The 25432-nt window shown below is 53.3% G+C and overlaps 10 protein-coding genes across 10 annotated transcripts; 7 read left to right on the top strand and 3 right to left on the bottom strand.

Annotated features, from left to right (window-relative positions):
* Positions 1-2411: 2411 nt before the first annotated feature.
* On the top strand, positions 2412-3684 carry J4E78_000895 (uncharacterized protein; the record flags this gene model as incomplete). Its single annotated transcript, XM_049361556.1, has 2 exons — positions 2412-3615; positions 3665-3684. 2 exons carry the CDS (start codon positions 2412-2414, stop codon positions 3682-3684), a joined length of 1224 nt encoding a protein of 407 aa, XP_049226839.1.
* Positions 3685-5056: 1372 nt separating this feature from the next.
* J4E78_000894 (uncharacterized protein) lies at positions 5057-5878 on the top strand (the record flags this gene model as incomplete). The annotated part of the gene is made up of 2 exons (XM_049361555.1): positions 5057-5167; positions 5243-5878. 2 exons carry the CDS (start codon positions 5057-5059, stop codon positions 5876-5878), a joined length of 747 nt encoding a protein of 248 aa, XP_049226838.1.
* Positions 5879-7533: 1655 nt separating this feature from the next.
* J4E78_000893 (uncharacterized protein) lies at positions 7534-8125 on the top strand (the record flags this gene model as incomplete). Its single annotated transcript, XM_049361554.1, has 2 exons — positions 7534-7831; positions 7905-8125. The coding sequence occupies 2 exons, from the start codon at positions 7534-7536 to the stop codon at positions 8123-8125; spliced, it is 519 nt and encodes a 172-aa protein (XP_049226837.1).
* Positions 8126-8319: 194 nt separating this feature from the next.
* J4E78_000892 (uncharacterized protein) lies at positions 8320-9439 on the bottom strand (the record flags this gene model as incomplete). Its single annotated transcript, XM_049361553.1, has 2 exons — positions 8320-9365; positions 9436-9439. 2 exons carry the CDS (start codon positions 9437-9439, stop codon positions 8320-8322), a joined length of 1050 nt encoding a protein of 349 aa, XP_049226836.1.
* A 3080-nt stretch (positions 9440-12519) lies between these two features.
* On the top strand, positions 12520-14285 carry J4E78_000891 (uncharacterized protein; the record flags this gene model as incomplete). Its single annotated transcript, XM_049361552.1, has 2 exons — positions 12520-14136; positions 14187-14285. The coding sequence occupies 2 exons, from the start codon at positions 12520-12522 to the stop codon at positions 14283-14285; spliced, it is 1716 nt and encodes a 571-aa protein (XP_049226835.1).
* Positions 14286-16113: 1828 nt separating this feature from the next.
* On the top strand, positions 16114-17762 carry J4E78_000890 (uncharacterized protein; the record flags this gene model as incomplete). Its single annotated transcript, XM_049361551.1, has 3 exons — positions 16114-16284; positions 16337-16426; positions 16515-17762. The coding sequence occupies 3 exons, from the start codon at positions 16114-16116 to the stop codon at positions 17760-17762; spliced, it is 1509 nt and encodes a 502-aa protein (XP_049226834.1).
* Positions 17763-18540: 778 nt separating this feature from the next.
* On the top strand, positions 18541-20184 carry J4E78_000889 (uncharacterized protein; the record flags this gene model as incomplete). The annotated part of the gene is made up of 1 exon (XM_049361550.1): positions 18541-20184. One exon carries the CDS (start codon positions 18541-18543, stop codon positions 20182-20184), a length of 1644 nt encoding a protein of 547 aa, XP_049226833.1.
* Positions 20185-21221: 1037 nt separating this feature from the next.
* Positions 21222-22670, top strand: J4E78_000888 (uncharacterized protein; the record flags this gene model as incomplete). The annotated part of the gene is made up of 2 exons (XM_049361549.1): positions 21222-21306; positions 21514-22670. 2 exons carry the CDS (start codon positions 21222-21224, stop codon positions 22668-22670), a joined length of 1242 nt encoding a protein of 413 aa, XP_049226832.1.
* A 94-nt stretch (positions 22671-22764) lies between these two features.
* On the bottom strand, positions 22765-23333 carry J4E78_000887 (uncharacterized protein; the record flags this gene model as incomplete). Its single annotated transcript, XM_049361548.1, has 2 exons — positions 22765-23231; positions 23279-23333. 2 exons carry the CDS (start codon positions 23331-23333, stop codon positions 22765-22767), a joined length of 522 nt encoding a protein of 173 aa, XP_049226831.1.
* A 91-nt stretch (positions 23334-23424) lies between these two features.
* Positions 23425-24159, bottom strand: J4E78_000886 (uncharacterized protein; the record flags this gene model as incomplete). The annotated part of the gene is made up of 1 exon (XM_049361547.1): positions 23425-24159. One exon carries the CDS (start codon positions 24157-24159, stop codon positions 23425-23427), a length of 735 nt encoding a protein of 244 aa, XP_049226830.1.
* Positions 24160-25432: the final 1273 nt, after the last annotated feature.

Below are 25432 nucleotides of genomic sequence, written 5' to 3'. Positions count from 1 at the left end.
TGCCCAGATGGACCTGCAACCTCCAAACGTGTCTCCGGCTGCACCTGCCCTGGAGCTGTTTACAATTTTCTAGTTGACATAGGCAGGGGCTAAGTTGGGATACAGTTTGGCTAGGCATTAGACGTTGATGTGGTTTCACGTGGTCGACATGTGCGTATCGTGGGCACCGTTAGTAACCCGGTTCTGTTCGTTAGGTTGCCGCCAGCGCCTGTGCACGCGAAATCTTTCCGTAATTTCAATCGGCGGCCATGCAGTGTGCATCGAGAACGCCTCCGCGTGACTTGCACTATGCCTCTGAAACTAAGCATGCGCAACATTGTGCGCCGAACCTCCAACTATGCGAGCAAGTACCATCGTCATCCAGTCGCCATACTGTGTTGACCGTCATGATGCCGTCTTGTCCCAAGTCACATGGCCTAAAAGCCCCCGAGGCCGTCACTACCAGCGCGGCGACTCTGTCTACCTTCATCACGCGACATCTTGACCCAAACTTCACTCCCACGATGCTTCACACTACCCCACAAACCTATGCTGTCAGCTTAACTCGTTCCAGTAGTCCAACCCGCCCGCGCATCTCCGCACCCCATCGCACGATGTACTATGACTGACGACGCTGCGCAGCTAACTGCCACCTTGGTAGACTAGCAGGCCGGCAGACGAATCCTCGTCGGGTACATCAACCTCAGCGAGCTTTGGGCATCCACGATGGTCACTAGAAAACTTCTGGCAGTCACACGCCCTCCCATGGCTCCGACGATCACGCTCGTAGATCTACTGCCGACTTCGCCAGCGCCGGGAAAGGCATCGTGCCACCTTCCCCGCATCAGCCAAGCTTTTCGCGATCGCGCGCCGTTGCACGTTTATACCCGACAATCGTGTCTTGTCAGTAACCTGGTAACGACATCACTTAGGCAAGCTGCATATGCGTCCGGTGTGTCGGGGGCGAATCTCGTGACGTGCAGAAGAGGAAGTTGGCAATGTACGGTGAAGAAGATGTTTGCGATTGATGACGTCGACGCTTCTGGGGGCGGCTCATCCTCCAGCTGCCCTATTGGCAAGCCACACGGTTTGCCTCGCATGTTGGACACCACGGCACGAAACAACTTGCTTTTACAAATGAATGTCGCCTTTAGCCAATTGGCAAGGCAGAGGTACCTGTCTCAGCTTCCAGGTACCACAGTCCTCTACATGGGGCAAAGATCACTGCCCACGAGAAGGCATGAGTCAGATAATGGCATCATACCTCCACCATGTTGGAAGAACTTCGGCCTCGTGGGCCTTTTGCCCGGGGACAGCGTGTTTTGCATGTGGACGTGTTGCCGATCACAGAACCACAACGAGGTCTGACTTTGACCTTCCCCGCAACGGTGCCGCTTGCAGCCCAGTCTGCATTCCTCAGCCGCCCTGTGTGGACGAACGTACGACATCAGATGCTCAGTACATACCAAGGGTAGTCCGTGAAAATATCGGGGAACGCCCGAAGCAACGTTACACGAACTTGGCCGCAACCGGATTTCCATGTTGTCGACCATGCTCTTGACAAGTCGGTGTTGGCAAACGCCAACTCACTTCCCAAGAACCCACCGTCCACGTTCCGGTGTATCACGACGCTCCTCGGGGACGCGGTTCCAAGCTTCTCGAAGATCATCTCCAACGCGTGAGCACCGCCTCGGAAGCTAAGTGGCTGAGACATGCCGATCCCCACATCATAGCCATCAAACAGTCCTCCAATCACCACACTGTACCTGAATATCCCTTACAATTTCCGCCAAGCAGCAACCCTGCATCTGACCTCTTTGATCCGCCTGACCCCAGATCTTTTGCTTTATGCTATGGCCTGCCGAGGCCCCCAGGGTCCATTCTACCGTAGCTTGCTGGCGGAACCGGTCTTTGTGGCGGTTGTCAAGCGGCTTGGGGTAGCTTCGACTTGCTTCCCCTATTGGAGCTGTTGCGTCACCGCGTCATTTGCCAGCGATGTCTCCGTGTCCGGAGTAAGTAACGATGTACACATCGTTCCGACACTGCTCCATCGCGACATGTCGGCGGTACTGCGGTTGGTTGCCTTGGTTGCCTTCCCCGACACCGCCCTAATGGTGGCCAGAATAGCTGTCGCGGCTAGCTGGGATAGAGCTCCGGGAAAGGAGATCATCCCTACGTCGTGAAGCAGCGAACACATGCTTGTATGGCGGGCATGACTGGGAAGAAAATTGGGGCGAATTTGTTGCTGTGTTGGCGGCTTGTGAGTCTTCGCTTTGTTCTGGTTAAAAGGAGATCCTTCCCCCGATGCCATGGGTCTGCACAAGTTCAAGTCTGGGTTCATCAGCTACACAACCTTTCCTGTACTCCTTTCGAGTACAATTGCATGTTATACAGCATTCAGTTAGTTGAGTAACAACACTCCTCATCTCAGTATGATCGGATCCTGGACATCAGCGGCGGCCATTGGCTTGCTTGCTCTGAGCACAAACGCATCTCCGCTCCTACCCATCAAGCGCGCACCCATGTTCGATTACAACAACCAGAAGGTCCGCGGTGTCAACACAGGCGGATGGTTCGTTCTCGAGCCCTGGATCACACCCAGCATGTTCGAGGGCAACAGCGCAAAAGACGAGTACACACTCGTTGCAGCTGTCGGCAAGGAAGAAGCACAGTCGAGGCTGCGTGACCACTGGAACTCTTGGATCACCAAAGCCGATTTCGAACAGATGGCCGGTGCTGGTTTGAACCACGTTCGAATTCCAATTGGCTATTGGAGCGTACTCCCACGTGACGGCGACCCATACCTACCAGGCGCGTACGACAAGCTCGGAGAAGCGCTCGACTGGGCGTCCGATGTTGGTCTCCATGTTATGATTGATCTTCATGGCGCACCCGAATCCCAGAACGGGTTCGACAACTCTGGCAAATACGGCAACGTTGGCTGGACTCAGGGCGATTCAGTGGCCTACACCATCAAAGTCCTCAACAAGATCCGCGATGATCACGCGTCGCATCCCGCCGTCTCAGCTATCGAGCTTCTCAACGAGCCTCTGGGCCCCAGTCTCGACATGAACACGGTCCGACAATTCTACATGGATGGTTGGGGCAACTTGAGGGACTCGAATGTTGCAGTCACCTTCCACGATGCTTTCCAGGGTGTAACTTCGTGGGGTAACTGGGGTGCTGGAATGTGGAACCTTCTCCTCGACACTCACCACTACGAGATCTTCGACAACTCTGCTGTTGCTATGAGCATTGACGACCACGTCAAGACCGCTTGCGACTTCGGTAACCAGATGGCATCCACCGGCAAGTGGACTATCGCTGGTGAATGGACTGGTGGTATCACCGACTGCGCAAAGTGGCTCAACGGAAAGGACAAGGGTGCGCGTTACGATGGTACCTTTGGCGGCTCCAAGGTCGGTGACTGCACCGGCAAGTCGACTGGCACTGTTGCTGGCCTGTCAGAAGCCGACAGGTACAACATCGGTCGCTTCATTGAGGCGCAGCTTGACGCCTACGAGAAGGCCACCGGCTGGATTTTCTGGACCTGGAAGACCGAGGGCGCACCCGAATGGGACATGAAGGCCCTCTTGGAGGGCGGTATCTTCCCCCAGCCGCTAACGGCACGACAGTGTAAGTACTCCTTCTGGTGTCGCATGAGCATGAAACTGACAACCTCTAGACCCCGGCCAGTGTGGCTAAGTGCCTCGTTGTTCATGCAACGTCTACTTGGCGCGATCCTACTCTTTTTCCCGTCCTTCATGCACACACACTCGCTCCGCCGCAACACCTTCTACTCGACACACCGACCAGTAATGACGTAACGAATTTCATACCGCTTCGAAGATACCCCGACGACGCATTCACTCGCTAGATGGGACACCCACATACAGTAGGGCTGTCCATGCTTGTCTCGGCTGACACAGCTGCCACCGTCGCACCGCCCATTGAGCTGTTGGCTGGGCAGGGGCGCACCTGGCGCAATGTAAATATGAGACGATAAACAAACAGTAGAGTCAACAATGCAATGGAAAAATTGAAACAAACGCAAACTATCGTGACACGTCTGAGCTGTGAGTTGGATTACTTTGTCCAGGTTTAATGGGGTGAAGCGGTGATTTTGCGGGCTGACGGGCTTGTTCGCGGCTGCCGCGCCCGGCCCAAGCCATCTCGCTCGCACCTGCCCTACGGTGAGATGAATGTCTGTGATGTGCAGCCTCGCTTAGACGGCGATGCGTCGAGCCAGAGCGCGCACGAAGGTGCGACAAAGGGCCAACCTAACTCTCCCTTTTCGGGGCCTGGTCGTGAACCAGTGGCGCCTCGACGGCCGCCAGTGCAACGGTACCTGAGCTAGAGCGCACGACTCGGGCACAAGCAAGCAGATCGCGTTCCACGGCTTGCGAGAATCTGGAGAACCCTCGCCCGCGCATCGTGACACCGCCTCACCGCAAACTCAAACACCGCGATGAAATGCGACTCTCATCTCTTCGGCGTTGAGCTGTCGGCCCTTCAGCTGTTAGGGCTGTGTAAGCGCCGATATTGCTGACAGTCTGCCGGCTGACAGGAACAACGCTCCTAACCTTCAGGCACCCGCAGACAGTAGCGACAGAAGCAATCTCCAAGCAGCCAGGAATAGCCCGCACCAGCGTCCAACAAGCTGACCGGTAAAGCCACCAAGCACTCCTGAAGACGCCGCAATCCACTGCAATACGAGCTGCCTAAATCCCTCGTCGCGGTGTCATTCGTCACGCGTGCCCAAGCGCGGTGCAATGCGTCCTAGCGCTGGCTCCGAAGGATATTGCACGGGACTGGAGCACCAATCTTAAGTTGCGCCGGCAACAGGGGTACCTGCATTGACCGTTTGTGGATGGGAAAATCGATATAGTTCGACTGACTCCCTCTTGTCTTGTTTCTTCCTACTGCTCACCTTCGCCTAGATATCTTGCAGCCCTCAGAAGACTTTTGTTTTCAGCCCTTCTTTAAGAAACCAGTCACTCATTACCAACCATCTCCCACTACTTAATACTCCATCTACCCCGGTTAATCACCTAATACCACCACAACAACCATCAACATGTACTCCAAGGCTACCATCATCACCTTCTTCGCCGGCCTCGCCGCTGCCCAGATCCACGCTCCCGTTGGCGAGCCCAGTGGCAACCCCATCACCCGTCCTTTGAACGAGGTATGTTCGCATCCCTGAGCGTTGCGCGCGCATCGCGAAACAAACAGGACCCTTGAAGCTAATGCGCCCCACTAGGTTGTCCCCACCTGCGAGCAGTTCACCATCACCTGGCAGCCAACTACCCCCAACACGGTCTCCGTCCTCCTCCTCAAGGGCCCCTCCACCAACGTCGTCAAGTTCGGTCCTTCCATCGCTGAGGGTATCTCCAACAGCGGTTCCCTCAGCTGGACCCCTGCCTCCACTCTTGAGGCTACCAACGGCCCCAACGGATACGGTATCCAGATCATCGACGATGTCACCGGCCAGTACCAGTACTCCACCCAGTTCGGTATCTCCGCTGGAAAGTGCGAGGAGGCCGTCTCTTCTTCCATGATTGAGCCCAGCAGCGTCGCCGCTGCCGCCAGCTCCACCCCCGCTGCCAGCTACGGAAACGGATACGGTGCTTCGTCTGCTGCCGCTAGCCACACCCCCATCCCTCTGCCGTCTTCCGTCCACTCCAGCGAAGCTCCTTACCCTACCACCGTTATGACCTCCGCCATGGTCCCTGCCTACAGCACTGGTGTCCACGCTAACGGCACCGTCCCCATGCCCACTGCTGGTGGCAACGCTACCACCTCCAGGCTCCCTGAGGCTACCACCAACGCTGCTTCCGGTGTTCAGGCTGCGCTCAGCTTCGCTGGTGCCGCTGCCGCTTTCGCTTTCATGCTATAAGCGCATTTCCGTACCCCGGATATGTTATTATGTTATGACTAGCATTGGTTTCCTTTCTCTTCGATGATACTCCTGGTGTTCACTCATAGGGTGTCGCCTTCTTGTTTGGTTCCGAATCTGTGCGTTGATTGTGTGCGTGTGTGTGGTGGGCGGTTGTAACTAGAGTGGAATGCGAGTGTTTTGCATAGTCGTCGGCGCGATTGCTTACCCAAAAGGACCTTTTGTGATGCGTAATGGAACCGATTATACCCTTTAGTCACTCTCCCCCTACGTGATGTTCAATGAATTGTGAATATGGACCTCTGCGACATTGCGCTCCAGCCAACAGTGCCCCGCACATCACACTCCAACTCATGACACATCAGACAGGAAAGGTTTACACATCTTCCTCTCATATAGTCTTACTAGGTAAATGATAAGCAGACGGGGCTGACATTGAATATGTAGTTCTTCAATCCATCATTCGTCACTGGCAGCCCTGTGTTGCCAAGATCACCAATTGAGCACATCAGGCCTATAGACATGATCGACCAACACACGTTCGAGACCTAAAACCTCTGTCCAAACCATGCGATCACGCCACTGTGATCCATAAGCCGAAGCAATTCTTTCACTCGCTCCCGTCCGTACAGTAACGAGCAGATAATTCTCACTTGACCTGCTGCCTGATGCCCGGGCTCAGAGTCCAATCCGAATACACGCGCGAAGCACATGAACCCTATACACACTTACACTCGCGAACGACTCTTGGCAGTCAAAAACATATCCGCCCTGCCAAGTGATGCTTCGCGGGTATATCCAGTGAACGGACCGCACCCGTCGTACCAAAGCAGCAGAGCGATTGGCTTGATGTGTCAACGCAATGCCCTTTCCCTCCAAACGGATGTCGATGTGTCCACAATGAGCAGAAAGTGTATCATTTTTGGTATAGTGTTTAGCTAATCTAGTAAGCTTGTGTAGCCAGGCGTACTGTGAACTGCGTTATGTGTCTGTATGTGGGTAGGTGTGCGAAACTTGGCATGCTGACTCTGAACGTAGCGGAGCTTGGCAGAGTGGCTTATGGGGTGGTGATGGACTTGAACCGGTGAGAGTAGTTGTTTGAATGGGATGGTTCTCGTGGTAAAGTCTGGAGTTCGTGCTTTGGGTTTGGTAGGTGAAGGTTTCTAAGTTATGATTTGTTGGGTATTGGCAGACTACCTCTAAGCTTGCACACGAAGAGTAGAGGGTCTTCTTTCTGGCGACTGTCAAGAGCCTGTACTCATTTTCAAATCTGTCATACTTACCTCAGGTCGACACGTAAGCTTCTGTAGCCAAGCTTCACGAGATTGTTCTCATACGATGGCAACTACTCACTCCATCTGGGCATGTCTCACGACTCCACTTCGTCAACAGTGTATTCAACCGAACCTTGCAGCAGCCAATGATAGTGAGAAAGACATCCAATTGTATGCTCAAGATGTCTGAGACAGTGGACATCATGATGACCAAAAGCAACACCGGTTTGGTCGACTATTCTCTTGCGGAGCGGACTTAAGAGTCTTCTGGTTGACATGCCAGCATATAAAAGAGGATGGAAATCCGCGTCTACTGGAATAAATCACTCAATCCATTCACCTTCAGACTTCCACCTTTTCAGTCAATCAACTCAATCCACAATGAAGTACCTCCTCGCCACCCTTGCGGCAACAGCCTCACTCCTGAGCGCCGTCACCGCCGACTTCGAAATCTACCGCGTAGGCATCGGCGGCAACGGTATCACGGAGAACGTCGAAGGCTGGCAAGTCTACCAAGATGAAGCCAACTGCGACACTGTGCTAGATTGGATTTGGCCCGACACCGACGACGCGAGCGGCCGTGGCGTCCGCTGCGAAGGCGACGGCTGCGGCCGCTCTGACGATGATGATCCTGCCAACATTGAGATCCTGGAGATGAATTTCGAGGGCTATCACTGGAGTAAGTGTCCTCTTATCCCTGATGTGCGATAGAAAGGGGAAGTGAGAGGCTAACATACGCTGGCGCAATCTAGCTTACTACCGCGACCGCAATGGTGGCGATTTGGTCGATACGAATGATGTGCCTGTTGGAAAGTGCTATCCGTTCCCCGCGGCATTCCTGACGTGTGGCCTGACCGTCGATCGGCTGGAAGGCTATCGCAAGTTGCGCTGTGACGGAATTGATGTCAACGCTGAGCAGATCAACTCCAACCGCTTTAGTCTCAGGGGCCGCAGCTTGCCTGGACGCAACTAAGTGCGATTCGTACCTATTGAGAACGTGGTTCAACACCTTGGATTCTCACTTGGCCGGTCGTCCTCTGTAGTTGACAGTGTGGGATATTTGTGGGAGTATTATACATTCATTTTTCTCATATAGCTCGTACACTCGCTTGGAATAAACAAACAGACGTCTGCTATCTTTCCCTCATGTGATCAATGCTCTCCTCATCAACGATTTAAGTGCCTGCTTGCCATGCCCAAGTCAAACTCCAATGGTTCGCCCTTCCAAGGCGCATCCGCGCCTTCATGAGCTTGATCAAGCGACGGCCTTCCGCTAAGAGAGGTTCGCTGAACCACGACCTCATGCGTGCACCATATCTCGCCATTACCTGTATTTCTCTCATTCGCGCGCCAATGCATCTCGTCCGACGATCTCTTCGACTCCTCCGTGTGCAGCTCCTTCAATTTGAAACCGGACTCTTCGTCTCCTTCGACAGTAGCAAGGCGACTCTGGCTGTGATTTCGGAAGTTGTCCCTGTTGACCTCCGACTCTTGTGTGCGTCCGTAGCCGCGGGAGAACGCGTTGTTCTTGATACGAACACTGGCGACGCCGAGGTAACGCAGTACATGTTGGAACGGCGAGCGTAGAGTCGGTACGCAGATGACGATAAAACCCACGAGCTCTTCGATAGCGGACCACATACCGACAATGATGCTTTCGTTCATCGGATCGCCCGTCTTGCCAAAGTTCATAGCAGCGATGATTTTCAAGATCGATGCCACGCCCGTGAAGAAGCCGAGTCCCATGAGTGCGCCGACGATAACGCGTTCGCGAACAGGGCGCTGGATCCCACGAAGGAAAGATACAGGCAGAAGGGCGAGTATGAAGTCGGTGAGGATATGGACGACGGACACGGTTATCGAGCTGATTCTAACTCCTGTCCTGCTCCAGCAATGGCCTTCTACTGTACCGAGTAGATCCCATGCTTTCTCGACCGGTATGCATTGCAGTAGTGTTGCTAGTGTGTTGTAGACCGCAAGTACGATCTGCAGACCGATCATGGACCAGAGGAAGCGCTTCATGAATCTCGAAGGAGAGATCCGAAGGAGCATCAGGGAGAAGGATATCTTGACCAAGGCCATAGACCACCCCCAGATTGGTTGAGAGATAGACGCTAATCGGGTTGCAGCTTGCGCGTCTGACAGGAAGAACTCGTCTGGTGGGAGTCCGAAAGCATACGGCGTGGCGGCAAGGAGAAGACATGTGTTAACCACTATCAAGACCTGATTCTGTCAGTCGACCCGATATCATGAGTATGTTAGAGAACATGAGCTGCTACTTACCCATGCTAACGCGCAGGTGTAATCGTCCCACTGCATTCTGTATACAGGCATCCATCGTGACCACATGCGCGCTCCAAAGACGATCAGAGCGATGCTTTGAAGGGCCAGCGTCGCACCGGCAATGGACTTCCCGCTCCTCAGCGCTGCCGCTGAGGGAGGCGCAGGAATCAAGTGAGGATCTGGTGGTGGTGGTGTTGCCATGACTCTCCTGTCAACATGTCGTTTGCGAGTGACGGGGCATTGATGCTCATTTCAGGCAGACAGTGGATAGAGCGGAACCGCGGCGTATATTAGGAGTATGTCAAGCTTCAACAAGCATGGCCCATGGTGGCGTGGGGCACACTCTGGTAATAAACTTCGAGCGCAGACCCAAATGACACCGATCATAGCTTGCGATATACTTTAGGGCCATGTCGTGGCAGGTTGGGTTCAAAGCCAATTGTCGGAAATGCGCGGTTGTACCAATGAGCACGCGGTGTTCATGTCGTTGTAAAATTTTCAGGCATGTTAGGTCGTGTGCCTGACGATGTAGGCTGAAGGTGATCGTTCTTCCGCTGCAGGGGCTCGCAGTTGGGTATGTCGATCACACCAAGATGTTGGTCGACATAGTGGTACTAGCTGTGGTAGTGAAACTTAGCAACTTTTTCCACGTCTCGATTGGCCGAGTTTCTCATGAAGGTGTGCGAAAGAACATTCGATCCAACTTCTGAAAACGTAGCCTTTGAGGATCATTTTGTCAGAGTTTGAATATTCAGACGCAACGTCGCATTGCCCCGACCGTTAGTTGCTCTTCGGGTCGATCATCTGTACTGAATCAGGCTAAAGACTTGACGTCGAGCACCGAATATAAGTCCGGAGGGGCTGCATGTGTGCAGGCTAATTCCATTTCAAGTTTCTCCGCGCAGGTATTTGACGAGAATTTGGCGAAAGCGAGATTGGAAAGATGGTAAAGACGATGTAGTTAGCGACGGGCGCGATTCCGAGCGCGATCGCGGGTGGCGCAATCGTGGTAGCCTTGGACCCTAATCATCAATGACTAATTCGACAATTGCATGTGGCACCGAGGCGCTTTCCGGCGATGGCGCCAACCAGCTTCTGGAATTCGCACCTTGTGAAGCTTCACGCAGCGCCGAATCGGCTTCTTTCCATGACACTACGCTCTCGAACTGGTGTGAGGGCGCCATTGCGCTCATCTTGGCTCCCAATCCTCCGTAGTCATGCCGGAGGTTGTCCTACGCTCTCAAACTCTACTCCAGCCACCGAGCTACAAAAGCTATGCTAATTACGATACTTCCATCCTTCATGAGCCTTCTAAGCGGATGTAAGACGTCGCTAAACCAAGTCACAGAAAATTGTTAGTCACGCTCGCCTGCCATTGCTGCATTGAGAAGCTGCGTACGCTCTCTTGGCCAGCACTCAGACGCCGAATTGATCGATCTTCACATCACGAACATCGCACAAGCATTGGCACGCGCAACGTCCTCTCATGGCAAACAAGGCCTCCAGCACATGCAACATGAGGCGTTCTTCGGTCGTAGACAGCTGTGGAGGCTCATACTACCTTGGGTGGCTAATGTGCTAATGAACACCTGGGCAGACATCGAATCCCGTACGAAGATGGACGCTCCCGTTATGATACACTTGCGACCATTTGCGCAAACGAGTGGAGGGGACTGGTAAACCGTGCGGATATTATAACTTATCTCACGACAGGTGCATGCTTCATATACAGAGGAAGAGTTGGAAGAAATAGGATCCAGAATTTCCGCCATGCACATTCGGCACCCGTAGGACAAGATACGATGTCACATAGCAGCATCATTGTATATCTCTCACGTCCACACACAAGAAAAACACGGAGCTAGGGAGACTATCAGGCATGCGCCATGTCTTGTCAAGTGGAAAGCCTGTATGGTGTGAAGAACCCAGGCAGTCAATGATTCCACGATCATCAGGGCGTTGCTTCACAGCGGAATGTTTCTATACTCGATCGCGGTTATCTGATTGTACTCCCGACGTCGTTCGCCCGGCTTGACCAGAGCTGAGGATGCGCGATCTGCTATTCCAGTCGTAGTGGCGTCCGGCAACGATGATGTGCCGCTGACGGTAAGGAGATCACGAGCGAGATTTACTTCCTAGTAAGCATGTACACGGCGTACACGGCGTACATGGCGTATAATCTTATATCATCATCAGCTTCTACTTGCAGTATCGCATGCGACAATCTCACAGCCAGCGGAAGAACGTATACACGGCAAAACTGTTCTCCGCTTTCGGAGTGCGCAAGTAGCGGAAATTGGAGGACCTAACTCGACATCGGTGATTGTAACCTTGGAAGGCACACTGCTGCAGGCAGAAGATGCTGTACTACTACCACACCCAAATGGCCACATACTGCCCTATAGCGAGAGGTGGAGGGTGGCCTTGCAGGGGGTGTAGCGACAGTTGTCTGCCCCACCACTCTTCTCGCGTTTCGCTGCTGCAAGCGTCAGGGCGCAACTAGGGCAACCAGCTCTCCACGATTCGCCAGCGTGTTAGCCTCAGTTAGCCAGGCCCCAAAGGCGGTCCGCCAGAACAGCTCAGCCTCCACAATGTCGCATGGCGCTATCCAGGATGGACAGATGTGACAGCGTGTCGCGAAACAAGTGATGGTCGCACCGGAGACCACGGCGTGTTGCATCTTGCATGGCCGACATGGCGGTCAGTAGGGAATAGATAGAGATTTTGCAGGATTATCGGATACGAAAGGGCGAGGCGACTGTGTGCGCCGTGTGTTGCTGTTAATAGCATCGGAGCATGGGAGCGGACTAGGACTTAGCGGCAGATCGGGTATAGGCCAGGCTTGAACGAGGAACGTGACCCTGGCCGAGCGTGTCGCTGCAGCAATAGCGCCTGCTAGACACCTCTACATTCCAAGCTGCCTTAGTAGTAATCGCAATGCTCCCATGTTGCTTTGGTCCCAGCTGAAGACGACCCAAGCGACCACAGACACCCTCATGGAGCCGCATCCGACGCCCACTTGACGCTCTTCGCACCCGCTATTACCACATCTGCCCACGCAAGGAAGGCGCGATCAGGCTTACCATGGTGGGGAGGCCTTCACACCATCACAACCCGGGAGCGCAACTCGACAGCACGGCGCCCTCAACGGAAGGAAGGGGGAAGGGCGTCGCTTTCGCCAGCGATGAGGGCAGCGCTCACAGAAAACGGGCGGCCTACGACGAGCGCGCGCGCACCACATCCGTCAGCTCTGAAGACTCCGAGGGCTACGAGCACGTGAACACGCTGCTCTCTGCGTCGTCGATTGCTAACACCGACACTATCTCCTCGTCAGGCCACTCGACGGCTATGACATCCGCCACTACCTATGACGATCGGCCGAATGACGATACGCCCATTGCCACTCCGTCCTATGCGGCCCCCAGCCTTACCCTCCTCGAACTCGTCTCCAACACTGCGTCCTCGTCCGCGCTCCCTGATAGCTTCGATGTCAATGTGTCACGAAAAGGTGGATATGTAGCGGTATACTCGGCGTCGAACCTGTTCTTGGTCAAGACCGTGCAGCTGCCGCGACTATGGGCCAGGACACTGCAGGTCAAGCGCAAGCCGGTCGCAATCGATATTACTGAAGATGGCTTTCTATTGGCCGTGCTATCGAGACCTTCACAGGTCGATTTATACGAGATCCACGGCGAGGGCGATAACCAGATCAAGAAGAGGCGGACCATCATGCTGGTGCACGAGGCTAGCTCTATCGTCATTTCACCGGACGCGCGCATCTTAATTACGGGCAACAAATTCGGCATCGAAGTCATCGCCATTGGGCCAGAAGTACCTGAGACGACACGGCGTACGCTTTCTGGGCCCGCCGGTGATGCATTGGAGTTCTCGGACGATGGTCGCACACTGCTCATAACGGGGTATGCGAGGAAGTCGGATGGCTCGGCCTTGTTCGTCCTGCCAGGTCTCTACGATGGTCCGCTTACAGAAGAGGGTGAACCAATCCCACAACCGCCGGAAGCTGCTTGGACTGGCTCGGTGCTGTTTCCTGAGACGGCAAGGATAGCACGCCAAGCTACACTGCTTCCAGATGCGGACACTGGAACGTTCAACGAACTCTTCGCGTTCAATGCCGAGGAGGACTCATGGGGCATCTATGACATTGCATGCCAACGCTTCACACAGAGAAAGATGTTCCTACCGGATCACGCGAGGTGGACGCGCTCGGAATTTGTAGACGATGCCATGCCTGCCGTCTCCCCCAATGCTGACCTTGCAGCTGTGGCCCTGCGCATGCGTGGTACCACTAATATCTGGATTTACGAAGTACCAGGTTGGGAGTACAAGCCGAGCGAAAAGGCCAAGGTGGATGCTCCGATTCAGCCTTGCTTCTGCATCCCTATCCCGAACGACAACGCAGGTACTTTGCAAGAAATATGCGTGCTCAGATGGGTTAGGCTGAACGCCAATGTGCAGCGACTTGTAGCGGTTGGCAACTCGAGCATACTACCCGATGAGAACGATGTGCCTGGGGCGCCACTGGGGTCCAAGGGCGTTCTGATCGTCCTGGATTTCGACAAGACAAAGCCCCTGGGAAGCGCTCCACCGACGCCGCTCAAGACTGAATACGACTTAGACCCCCTTTGTCCAGGCGAGATGCTACCGGAAGGCTCGATTGACTTTGATCGCGAGGTGGAATTGGTACGAACCAGGACCATGGCACAGCGCAGAGCCCAGGATCGAAATGACAGTGTTGCACGAAGACCTTCGAGAATTGGAACCACGCCTGTTCAGCGGGCGCGTACTTCTGCCAACCGGAATGCGCCAAGACCACCACTGCCTTCCGATGAGTCGGAGGAGTTGACACCGGAAGAGGCACAGGCAATGTTTGAAGCTCCGTATGATAATCAGCAACCTCGATCTCAGATGTCACTAGCTAGGGCTGCCACCGTCGCTGCCGTATCACCTGCGAACCGTCGTCATCTGCGCGCTTTGCCTTTCAGACCCCTGGAGTACCGTCGTGCAGACGGTCATCGAGAGCTTCCACACGAAAGCGATGCCGACAACTGGGTGCCACCCCCGCCAGCATATACGACCACCGCAGCAGCAGCAGAGAGTGTCAGCCTGAGCCATCCGGATGCGCCCCCTGTACCTCGATTACCTCATACTCATTCATCATCTTCCATACCGCCCGTTCCTCCACTACCAAACATGTCCGCAACCATTAACCCCTCTCAAATGTCTCCGTCGCACCCTTACCACCAGCGCCAACAATCGATATCTTCCGTCGACGTATCATCACCTCCAGCTGCAGACCCAGGGCGTCGCCCATCTCTGCTGCATCCATCCACATACCCCAGCCCCCAATCTTCGGGCTCGATACGACGGAGGCGATCAAGTACCCGATCACCATCGGAACAAATGTCGTATGTACCCTTGCCGCAAACGCAATCCGCATACCCGAACACCGCTTCCCACATGCCTACCCGCCGTCCCACGAATGGGCGCACTCAACGCGTTCCTCACGATAATCTCGACCTGTACGCCCCACCCGTCCCTAGTATTCCGGCCTCCCGCCGCGGCTCGGCTCCAAACATAGCTGTCCAGCGCCGGCCTCTACCTATGAGCAGCCCACGCATGAGCATGCCATACCCTGCACCGCCAGTCAACAATTCAAGTCAGCCAAGGAACACTCTACCGCCCCTGGCTGCTCCAGACCAACAGTACTCAGCCGGTCAAAGGTTCCCCATCAGTGCGCCGCCAAGAACAGATCAAAGTGCGCAGTACAACCATCCCTATGGGAGTTACTACGGGCCACAACAAGGTGGCGTGCATAGGGCGTCGCAGAGTGTGGGCGATCTTCTCGGTGGGAGTGGAGGTACTGGGCGCAGTTCCAGGATGGATGGCGTCCTTGTTGGGGAGAAGAAGGCCAAGGGGAAGAAGAAGATGGGATGCGCTGTCATGTGATGAGCGGTAAAGCAACGACGGACGACCGATTTATGTTTCTCATGATTATATTATACCCACGAAGTTGTTTCCTTGGTGTCGGCGTATTGGTCTTTGGCGAGGGAATGGATATGCGAGCGCTCCTGCAATTGGTTGAGCGGTTGAGCGATGTCATCTTTGTAGAATTTGACGAGATCGCACATGGTGGTTACCTATATACAAGGCACTTAGATTGACGCAAGGAGCAATCCAGGGATTATTGGAATATCATCTCTTTCTACATCTTGACTTGTTGACTTCGCATCTTGATTAGAAAAAAAGGTGATTACAAATCTGACGTGGCTTTACTTTAACCCAAGTCCTACCATGGCATCACGCTGACGAAATCAACCACTCACGACTCGATGACTTCCAAATTTCATACTCTACTCTACTCTACTACAGGATTAGGTCCTCTCTAAGAACGAGAGTCACAATCATAATGGAACCCCGTACTTTCATCATCCCAACTCCTCAGAACCGGTGACGTACTACGATATCACGCAATCATGTTCACTGAGCGCGTGAAGCCGTAGCAGACATTTGATATGACGCTAACTCATCTCTGTCCGAATTACCCCGTGCGTCTAGGCACGAGCCTTGGCGTATAGCGTTGAGCAATGATATATCGCATCGTGACATTGGAAGACCTCTTCAAGACAACACCCGCTCAACTATTCCAACACGTTCGAAATGGTCGGTCCGCGCAACAACAAGAAAGAGGCCGCGCAGGTACCCGGTGACCGAGGTGACGTATCGCGCTTGAACACAAGATCGCACTCCGTTATGGCGCAAGGTCACGATGACTTCAGCGGCAGTCGCCCAGGCTCCCAGCGTAACCAAAACGTTTCAGCCGATGACGTGGTAAGCTTCCTGCCCTTCGGTACCAATTAGTATAGCAATTAACGTGTGGCAGTTCGCATACAGTCCCAACGTCCAACCAAATGGCGCTCAAACGTCAAGGAACAACGTCTTCTCGCCTGTGGGTCAACCAACATTTCCCAACGTGAGTCCTAGCTTGGTAAATCAGGCACCAAAGACTGTAAGTATCTGCATTATCAGTGTAAAACATGCTTCAACTAACATAACAGCAGGAAGGCTGGGTCACACCAACACTGTCTAACAGACAGCCCACTGGTTTCGCTCAACCCATGGACGCTCGTCAATATCAACATGCTCTGTCACAGGCAGGCTACCCACCCTGGGCGACCCTATCAGACTCTCACTCGTTCAACCCGGGCCCACCCCAACGCCCGATCGCATCCCCGTATACCCGCTATCGAGAAGATTACAAACAAAACCTCTTGACCGATGCGTCCGCGGTACCTAACTCCTGGCTACCCCAACTCGATATCGACCTCGATCAGATGCATAACCAGTGTCCCGTACCCAGCCCATCAAGACCACTACTACAACCCTACTCGATCTCGTCGTTCAACGAACTCGAATTACCCACCGGCGCGGCTGTCGCATCTTACCTAGAAGAAATCATATGGCGACCGTCGACTGGCGCCTACGCTGTACCACAAAACGAAGCGGAGAAATCGTACTACGTCAAGAAGATCTGTTTCGGTCTCGTCAACCTCTCCAACCTATGGGATACAGTCGCAGATGTATATCCCTACGCCGTCAAGTTCTCAAAGACAGGTACATGGGCTGATCCCAGAGACATTGAGGCGACCGCCCACATCATCGTCAGCAACGCTATGCGTATCCACAAAGTGGGTGTCGCTGGCTTGCCGTTCCGTCGGTGCGAGGAGTTTGAGTCGCTGAACGCGGAGGACATGGATTTCACTTTTCCACAGCGGATTCATTACCTTGCGCGTCTGTTCTGGCACTCGAAAGTCGCGGCTGATAATGTCATGTTGGGGAGGGATATTGCCAAGTATGTTGCGCTGCCGCTGACATCCCTCCGCCATCTACCACGGTTCGAAGAAGAGTGGTCGACTATGTCGGACCAGCAGCGCATAGTACAGACTCAGATTCACCCGTATCCGCAGGGGCTTAGACATCCGACTCCTCAGGAGCAGGAGCAGATCCTAAAGCATGTACGTATGTTGCCGTCGCTGTTCAACAACTATATGGCTACGGGTGGCCAGTCGGGTACGTTTAGTCCACGTCAAAAGCCACCTGGTGGATCAGCAACGCCTGGGAAGCGTCCGGCCGAGGGAGACGGAGGATACAAGATGGAGCCTGCAGCTAAGCGCTCTCATAACTATGCGCGTTCTCGGGGTGATGAGAGCTTTGAGAAGTTCCAGTATGAAGAAGGTCACCGCCCAGGTAGCACCATGGGCACTAGATCGGCCACCCAAACTCCGGCAAGCGATCGGACCAACGGATGAGAGACCTTAGCAGAGTACTGAAAATGTGGAGGCCAGTAACAGTACGGTCATAGGGCGGCCTCTAGGCTCGAGCCTGGCGAAGTCTCGACAGTGCAGCTTACTTACAGTTCCAAGACCATGTAAGTAATGAACCGCTGATTGGATTTTGTTTGATGGAGGTTGTACTGCGGTGGGAGATACCCCGAGAGTAGATCAATTAGCTCGAATCTCTTGTCATTTTTCAATAGAAACTGGTTTCCGGTGACTGCACATATCCAGGCTATGAGGTGGAGTCGAGTCACCCAGCAGTCGCCTCGCTGGAATTATATATCGCGGCTTGACTAGCAGTGTCAATTTACGTGAGGCTGTTAACACTAAAGGTTCTCGCGGAGTCTCCAGTCTTGTATGCGCTTCAAGAGCGCTCCAGATTCGGGGATGTGATGCTCGTCATTGTCGCGCTCGTGCTCGGTGTGCCGCTTCCTTTCATCAAACTGGTCAGAGCGCCAACCCGACCTGTACTAGTCAGCGGACATTCGCGAATATTACAACACACCTACTTCTCTGTACAACTTATTCTACAACATCCGCGTTGACAAACATTGTTTCAATCTTTTCGCGGCTTTGTTCAAACTCAATTTTGAAATCGCCCCTCTTGTCAGTGTTGCACAGCTCTCTGACTGATATCGGAGTCTGCCATATCTCCGATAGAATTCCTACCTCGCGAGCAAGACCTATATCGATCTCGAAATCTGCCCGAACTGCCTGATCACCACCGACTGCCGCTTATACGACTGTCGAGATGCGTCCTCCAACTGCTTCATCCTCCCAGACGGGTATGGACTCTTTGGGCCGATTTGCCAGTACATACGATCCCCACGACCAAGGCCAGCCTCAACGCACTGTATCCGATGATCAGAGAGGAACAAGATACATCAACAGACATGCGCCCTACGAAGGGCCAGTGGAACGGGCTGTGTTGGGCCTTGACCAAGGCGATGCGAGGACGCTGTTTCGAGACCGGTTTGTTCATGAACGGGAACATCCGCAGCTCACCAGCAGTCGTGGAAACCAAAGACCTCAGTACTTTCTAGGCCCAGAAGAACATATTGCCAGCCCCGATGCAGTGTGGCTTGGTCAGAATAACACCATCGCCGCAACGCACGGACCCTTTGTCTCGCAACCATACCCCTCTCGTTGGGAAGACGCGTCCTGGCTATACAACAACAACGGCCGTATGTCTGGTTTACAGCTTCCACATGGTGTTGCTCCTCTTGCAGGGCTCCCACAAGCGTTTCATCCACGGCTCGAAGACAAAATTCCCGCTAGTCACCGCGATAAAGACAGCCGCCGTTGGAAAGAGCATGTCCCGCGAAGTGGGGAGAGTGGGGAGTGCGAAGAGACGCCCGTGGTGCACAGTCCCGTCTGGTCCGAAAAGGGAAAGACGAAGAACAAGAGTAAAACGTTGGAAATTGAAGAGCAGGACGAACTTTCCGCTGCAGTTGTCGGAGCTGAGCAACGTGCTTCGGTCCACAAGACGAAGATGAAGATGAGCGCAAAGGCGAAGAAGGACAAACAACAAGCACCGCCAGTAAACTCATTCGGCTTGTACTTCACGGAAGTCACAGAAGCCCGCCAAGGAGCTCGGGGGCTGGACTGGCCACCTCGTGAAGATGACACCCTGCCAAACACCAAAGAAGAACGGGTCGCAGTTGTTCGTGAGCTCTTTGCAGCCATTCAAGACACCAGCGATATCCAGGACAAGAAGTCGAGCCCCATGCTCAAGAAACGCTGGTTGGCAGAGAGTGCGGAAGAATTGAACGAAGACGGGGTTGGAGACCCCGGGAAGACAAAACGCAAGCAGAGTATCGCTAAGGACACGGTGTACAAGCCCTGGATGAAAGAGCGTCTCTGCTGGGAGATATTGGTCGGTATCGCTGCAGGATACGCAATGACAGGCGCTAACGTGAACAAGGAAACGACTGAACGCATCTACCGGGAAGGCACAGCATTCGTCTCGATCCTAGATCCGGTAATGATCGAGCGCTGCGAGAAATACCGGGAGCTCACATTTAAAGAGCGCATTTCCAGTGTAGTGGGGGTGTTGAAGTCGTATAAGAGCCGTGTTGATAAGTTGCTGCGTGGAGGATGTGTCGAAGAATACGTGTTGTGCCCGGATGCTGTTCTTCAAATCAGCTCGAGCAACCGCGAACAGAACGATGAGCGTCAGAAGGACCTTGCCCATGGTCGAAAGCGCGAAGACCGGCCTGTCAAGAAGCCCGGGAAGAAAAAGCAGATTCGTAGGTCTATCATCAGGCACCATGGGACTTTACTGACCATCGTAGTGGCGCCTACACCGGCAACTAGTCGCAAGCGTAATCGCTACAATCCCGAGGACGCGTCCGATGTAGAAGAGCCGCAGAAAAGCCGCACCCGTAGGACCTAGACGCAGTGACCTTGGAAGCGCGGTGCTGATCCGGTTGGAGTTTTCGCATTCCCTCAGGTGAGGGAGGCGTATGGTGTGCTCACTGCGGGAATATCTGATTTGCTTCTCTTCTGGTATGTGTGGTTGTTCAGTTTCCGCTCGTCGCAGCCAGGTTTGGTGCACGGCGTTCTCCCCTGGAGCAGGTGGTAAAGAGGGCTTGATACTTTTGGTAAATGGATCCTATTTCTCTACAGACTTAGGCGCTTTGGCTAGGTTCTATGCCTAGTATCAGTGACGCAATCCTACATCTGAGGCTGACGGCCGATGTGTCTGGCTGTACATGACGATATTGTGCCGCGCCCGCTCGTTACGGATCATGGGCATCAACCGCAATTGTGAATCTGCTTTCTGCGAGTTCGTTGGAAGTAAGAATATCGTGGAGATGTAGTGCGCGTAGTGAGTAGCGACTGGGTAGTTGAGGTGCGTCGGCGTGAAGTTTGACGCGAGCTTGGGAGCGCGTGACGTCATTAAGTGGGGCCTCAAGCGGAACGCGTGATGCCTCATCACACCAGCGACGCCTCTCACAACTTCCTCGCTCTCTCGCTGCGCGTATGCCATGCTAGCAGCAGTCGCGGGTATGATTCCGCTATTGTACGACGTCTGCCAATCGACACTGAGAAGATGAAGGTCCGCAACCAGGACAGACTCATACATACATTGCCGGCCGCATCACCACCTATGACATGACGCGTCTGCTTCTGTGCGAGCGACGAATGTTTCTTGCAGACTTCGAAGAAGACGCCGATGCCACCGAACTTACTTCATCTGCAGGTAGGCGCGACCTTCATGTAACAGAGGGAAAGGGCAAGTAGCTTTGCGTCACACATTGTACCTGCTACTCCTACAGATGACTGCCACAACGTCGTCGAAACGATCGCACAGCCATGTCGCTACACTCCCACACAGATCCTATCCTATCTCACCTAAGCTTCCTCGACACTCGTCTAATCACACATCGCCCCGATTTCTATCTCTCCTATCCATACGAGTGAAGAGCCATGCCGAGATCGTCTGGCGATGGATACTTCGTATGTTACCTGCAGAGGATCAAGCAGTATATGGACGCGCAACTTGCTAAGGAGGGTAGATGGGGCCGCGCGACCTCAGCCATCACTCGAAGTTTCCGATGATGCTGCGACTTCACGGCAGCATCACACCTAAGCTTATTATACCCGTTTTGCTGGTAGGCGGGTGGGCCACCGCCGTTACTTGCATCTCGAAGCTTGTATATGACCGTAAGCCATATTCTCTTCTTCCTGTACTACAAAGCCCTATTCTAACATGACGCAGTTGGAACCGACCAAGTCTTTATCACCGTACTAGGCTTTGTCGTCAGTCTGGCCCTCAGCGTCCGCAGTTCTACCTCGATGGACCGCTACTTCCAAGGTCGACAGCTTTGGGGGCGCCTTCGACTCGCATCGCATATCTTGGCTCGTCTGATATGGATACACGCTGAAGAGAGGCATGGTGCTGATGCAGGGGTGGGGAAGCAAGATCTGCTCGGCAAGGTCAGCTGCCTGAACCTGATTGTGGCTTTCGCTGTCGCAGTAAAACATAAATTGCGATTCGAGCCAGGAACGCATTACGAGGATCTGAAGCACCTGGTCGGTCATTTGGATACCTTTGCGCAAGCAGCGGATATGCCTGCGCCCGACCCTCCGAGCGCTTTCAGGCGGACTTGTCAGTTACTCGGCATGCCCATGGCGACGCCCAACCCACGAAAACACGTCAAGCAATCGCGCGTGCCTCTCGGGGACCTGCCCCTTGAGATTTTATCTCACCTCTCTGCGTACATGAAAGTTCTATACGACAACGGCACGTTGAGAGACTACAGTATCTATCAAACCCAGACTTTGGACTCGCTGACAATCATGGACGAAGTGTCGTGTGGCACGGAGAGAATCCTGAACACACCGCTTCCACTTGCGTACTCCATCGCCATATCCCAGGTTACATGGCTGTACATTCTATTGCTGCCCTTTCAATGTTACAACAGCTTAGGATGGATCACCATCCCTGCATGTGTGGTTGCAGCGTACATCATCCTGGGTATCGCTTTCATCGGCCGTGAGATCGAAGACCCTTTCGGCCACGATGTCAACGACCTACCTCTCGATGCCTTCTGCCAGCAAATCCGCCAAGATCTTGACATTATCATGTCGCGCGTTGCACCTCTCGTCAATGACTTTATGGGTCGTGAAGAAAACATGCCGCTGTATCCCCTTTCGTATCTGAGCACGAGAGCATGGGCAAACAAGTCGCCGGATGAGATACATGTCGCTTTATCGCAGAAGGTAGGTCTCCACCATCCAATGGTTGAGCGCGGTGAGAATCCAGCGCCGCCTACGCAAGGAAGACTAGGCGGCGTGGATAGCTGGGTCGAGAAGGGCGGAGCAGGACCGATCGGCACGACAGGTCACTACAGAAGGAAGCACGGAAGTGTTTAGTTTTCTCAGGTCCAGACACCAAGAACACTCCCTCTTATCACCCTACCTAACAGCTAGATCCCAAACAACCATTCTATTTCGTTTCCCGTCCAACTTACCCTCTCAAAGGGCCCGTCTTCCAAAGCTGACCCATCCCTCCCAAACCTCCGATATTCTTCAAGAGGGTGTCTAATTTCCACGCCTCTCTGTCTTCTCCAATACCCAAAAACCCCAAATCGGACAACAGTCTATGCGTCTTCTCGCCATACGCTTCTGCCTTCTCCTTATCGCCCTTCTCCAACCATAGCATAGCCAACATGGCATACTCATCCGTCAACATCGACCAGACTCCTTCGTCTTTGATCAGTTCGACGGATTCCTCGGCGAGAGCTATGGCTTCGTCGAGTTTGTAGGCCTTCGCAAGCTCCATAATCTTTTCCTCGGCCTGCGTGATCATTGTGCGGCGAAGATCGGAGGCTTGGCGTTCGTCGGCTGGTAGGCTGCAGAGGCTACATGTGCATTTGAACCCCCAGCGTTTTATCAGAGACTGGCGTTTCTGGAATGGGATGCCCAGGAGGAGGTCTAGGTGACGTTAGCACAAGAACAGGAAGGAAGAGGGTGGAGATTACAAGAGACGGTGATCTCTTCGCCGGCTTCAATGTCGCGATAGGCTTTTATGGCCATTGAGACGCCTGCGCGGGAAAATAGGACGAAGGAGTTTGGGTTGCATGCATGATTGATGCGCTGGTACGGTGAGCGACACTGATGTTGCTGTTTAGACTGCGTCGCGACCTACCGAGATCAGCGGATACAACGCCCTCGAGCTAACCTCCGCAACCGTACTGCCATACGCGTTCGTCTTCATGATGGCTTCCTCTAAGCTTCCTTCATTTTCGTCATCTCCATTTCCACCTTCATGGCTCTTCCCCGCATGCGCAGAACTCATGTCTCTGATCATCGCCGGTACGAGCAATTGATCCACAGCCCTCTTCATCAACTTCTTATTCTCAGCCTCACTCAACGCCTTCTCCGCCCCCATATCCACAACAACAGCGGCCTGATCCACCATGAACGTTTCGTACATCTTGATCTTCCGCGTAGCCACGACGCCTTTCGCCTTCCCGGGTATGTCGACGATTTTCCATGGTTGACCGCCGAGATACAAGCGCTCAGCATCTTTCTGAGTCAGAAAGTTATTGAGCGGGTTGTCGTCGAGATATTCCGACGCTAGATGGGCGGATCTTGGGGGAAAGATCAGGGAGAGACCGTGTGGGCCCGTCGTGTTGGATGTGTAGACGCAGTACTTTTGGCCGAGGGTGGGGAGGTAGCTGCTGGTTATGCAGTGCGGTTTATGAGACCATGGTGCGTACGGATGATCTTCATCTGGAGCAACTAGATGCTGTTGAAGATCTGGTTGCAGTAGATCGTCGATGTCCAGGACGCCTACCGTCGCTAACGCATGCTGGAGTGCAAGTTGCAGGACAGCAATCGTTGAGGCTAAGGAGCGCATAACTACAATGACAGGTTGCTAGACCGAAGTATGAAAGTTCTCATATAACTTCGAGGTACGACAGCACTATTTTTGATGTTCCGCGATTTCCCATAGTGTTTATTGTGTCACAAGCCCAGAAGCGACGGCATACGTCACAGAAGTTTACCCGGAATCTACCTCATACGTCTCTACCGATCCCAAGAACTTGGGACTTTGTACGATAAATTGTTGCAGTATGTTCGCCAATGATAAATATAGCTGCCTCGGGATTTGCAGGTAATGCAGAACTAAGAGGCTAGTTGCCTAGCGGCTCAAATAGTGAGCATCGAGATCGCTTCTTCCATTTTCCCAACACCCTTGGCAGCGCAACGTGGTGTTATTGAATATGATACTACCCCACATGCGACGGCAAAGGACAGCCTATCGTGAATAACTTTTGAATGCACCATGCTTTTGTCAAGACTAGGTATTCGGGGGTGATGTCAGGGCTCCTGGTAGACGTACGCCCAAGTATTCGCATCCAACTTCCATCATTGATCATAAGAATTCAGATCAAGGAGCTGTAGACGAGAGAACATATCTCTATATATGTAACATGAACGTGATAGCGTTAATTTGGACTCAAGAGAGGTATTGCTGTAGTTATCTGACCCTTTCGTCAATGTTGCGACAAGATGGTCATACATTCGTTCCATTGAAACAAGTACAGTTTCTTGCTGATTCCAGAAGCTTCTGCTGCGTGATGTTCAGTTGCGAAACAACAGAGTGAAGCCAAATAAAGGCGCATGCTGATAAAGCTATCAGACCGTGTTCCAGAACAGCCCAACCACCAAAGAATTTGAGCAAGATTGCGAAACCCACTGCAACGAGTGCAGTTACGATCTTTTTTTTTGCATCTAAATAATGCGAGTCTGTAGTGTTTTGTAAGTAACTCACGAATCCAACCAGCAAGAGCGTCCCAAAAGGTATCCAGAAAACAGAGCTGAATATCTTCAAGTAGAAGAATACTGGTTCGAGAGCCCTCCGCAGATGCTCTGGAAAAAGTATTGCAAGGACTGGACTGAATTTGGTGTTCTGTTGCGCTTGTCAATATCGTATTGTCAATGTTGTATATACACAGTGCCCAAATTGGACTAGCTGTTGACATACCATCCACCTGGCAATATATTGCCAACGTTCCATAAGTTCCGGCAATGGATATGGACGACGGGACCGATAGCTTTCAAGACGCAATCGAGCGAAAGCTTTCTCTCTGCCCTCGCCGTATATAAGCGGCATTTGCACTCCGAGA

This window comes from Alternaria triticimaculans (genome assembly GCF_023758025.1).
Source record: "Alternaria triticimaculans strain BMP 0046 chromosome Unknown scaffold_1, whole genome shotgun sequence".
Classification (NCBI taxonomy): domain Eukaryota; kingdom Fungi; phylum Ascomycota; class Dothideomycetes; order Pleosporales; family Pleosporaceae; genus Alternaria; species Alternaria triticimaculans.
This window is presented reverse-complemented; position numbering and strand designations above follow the sequence as displayed.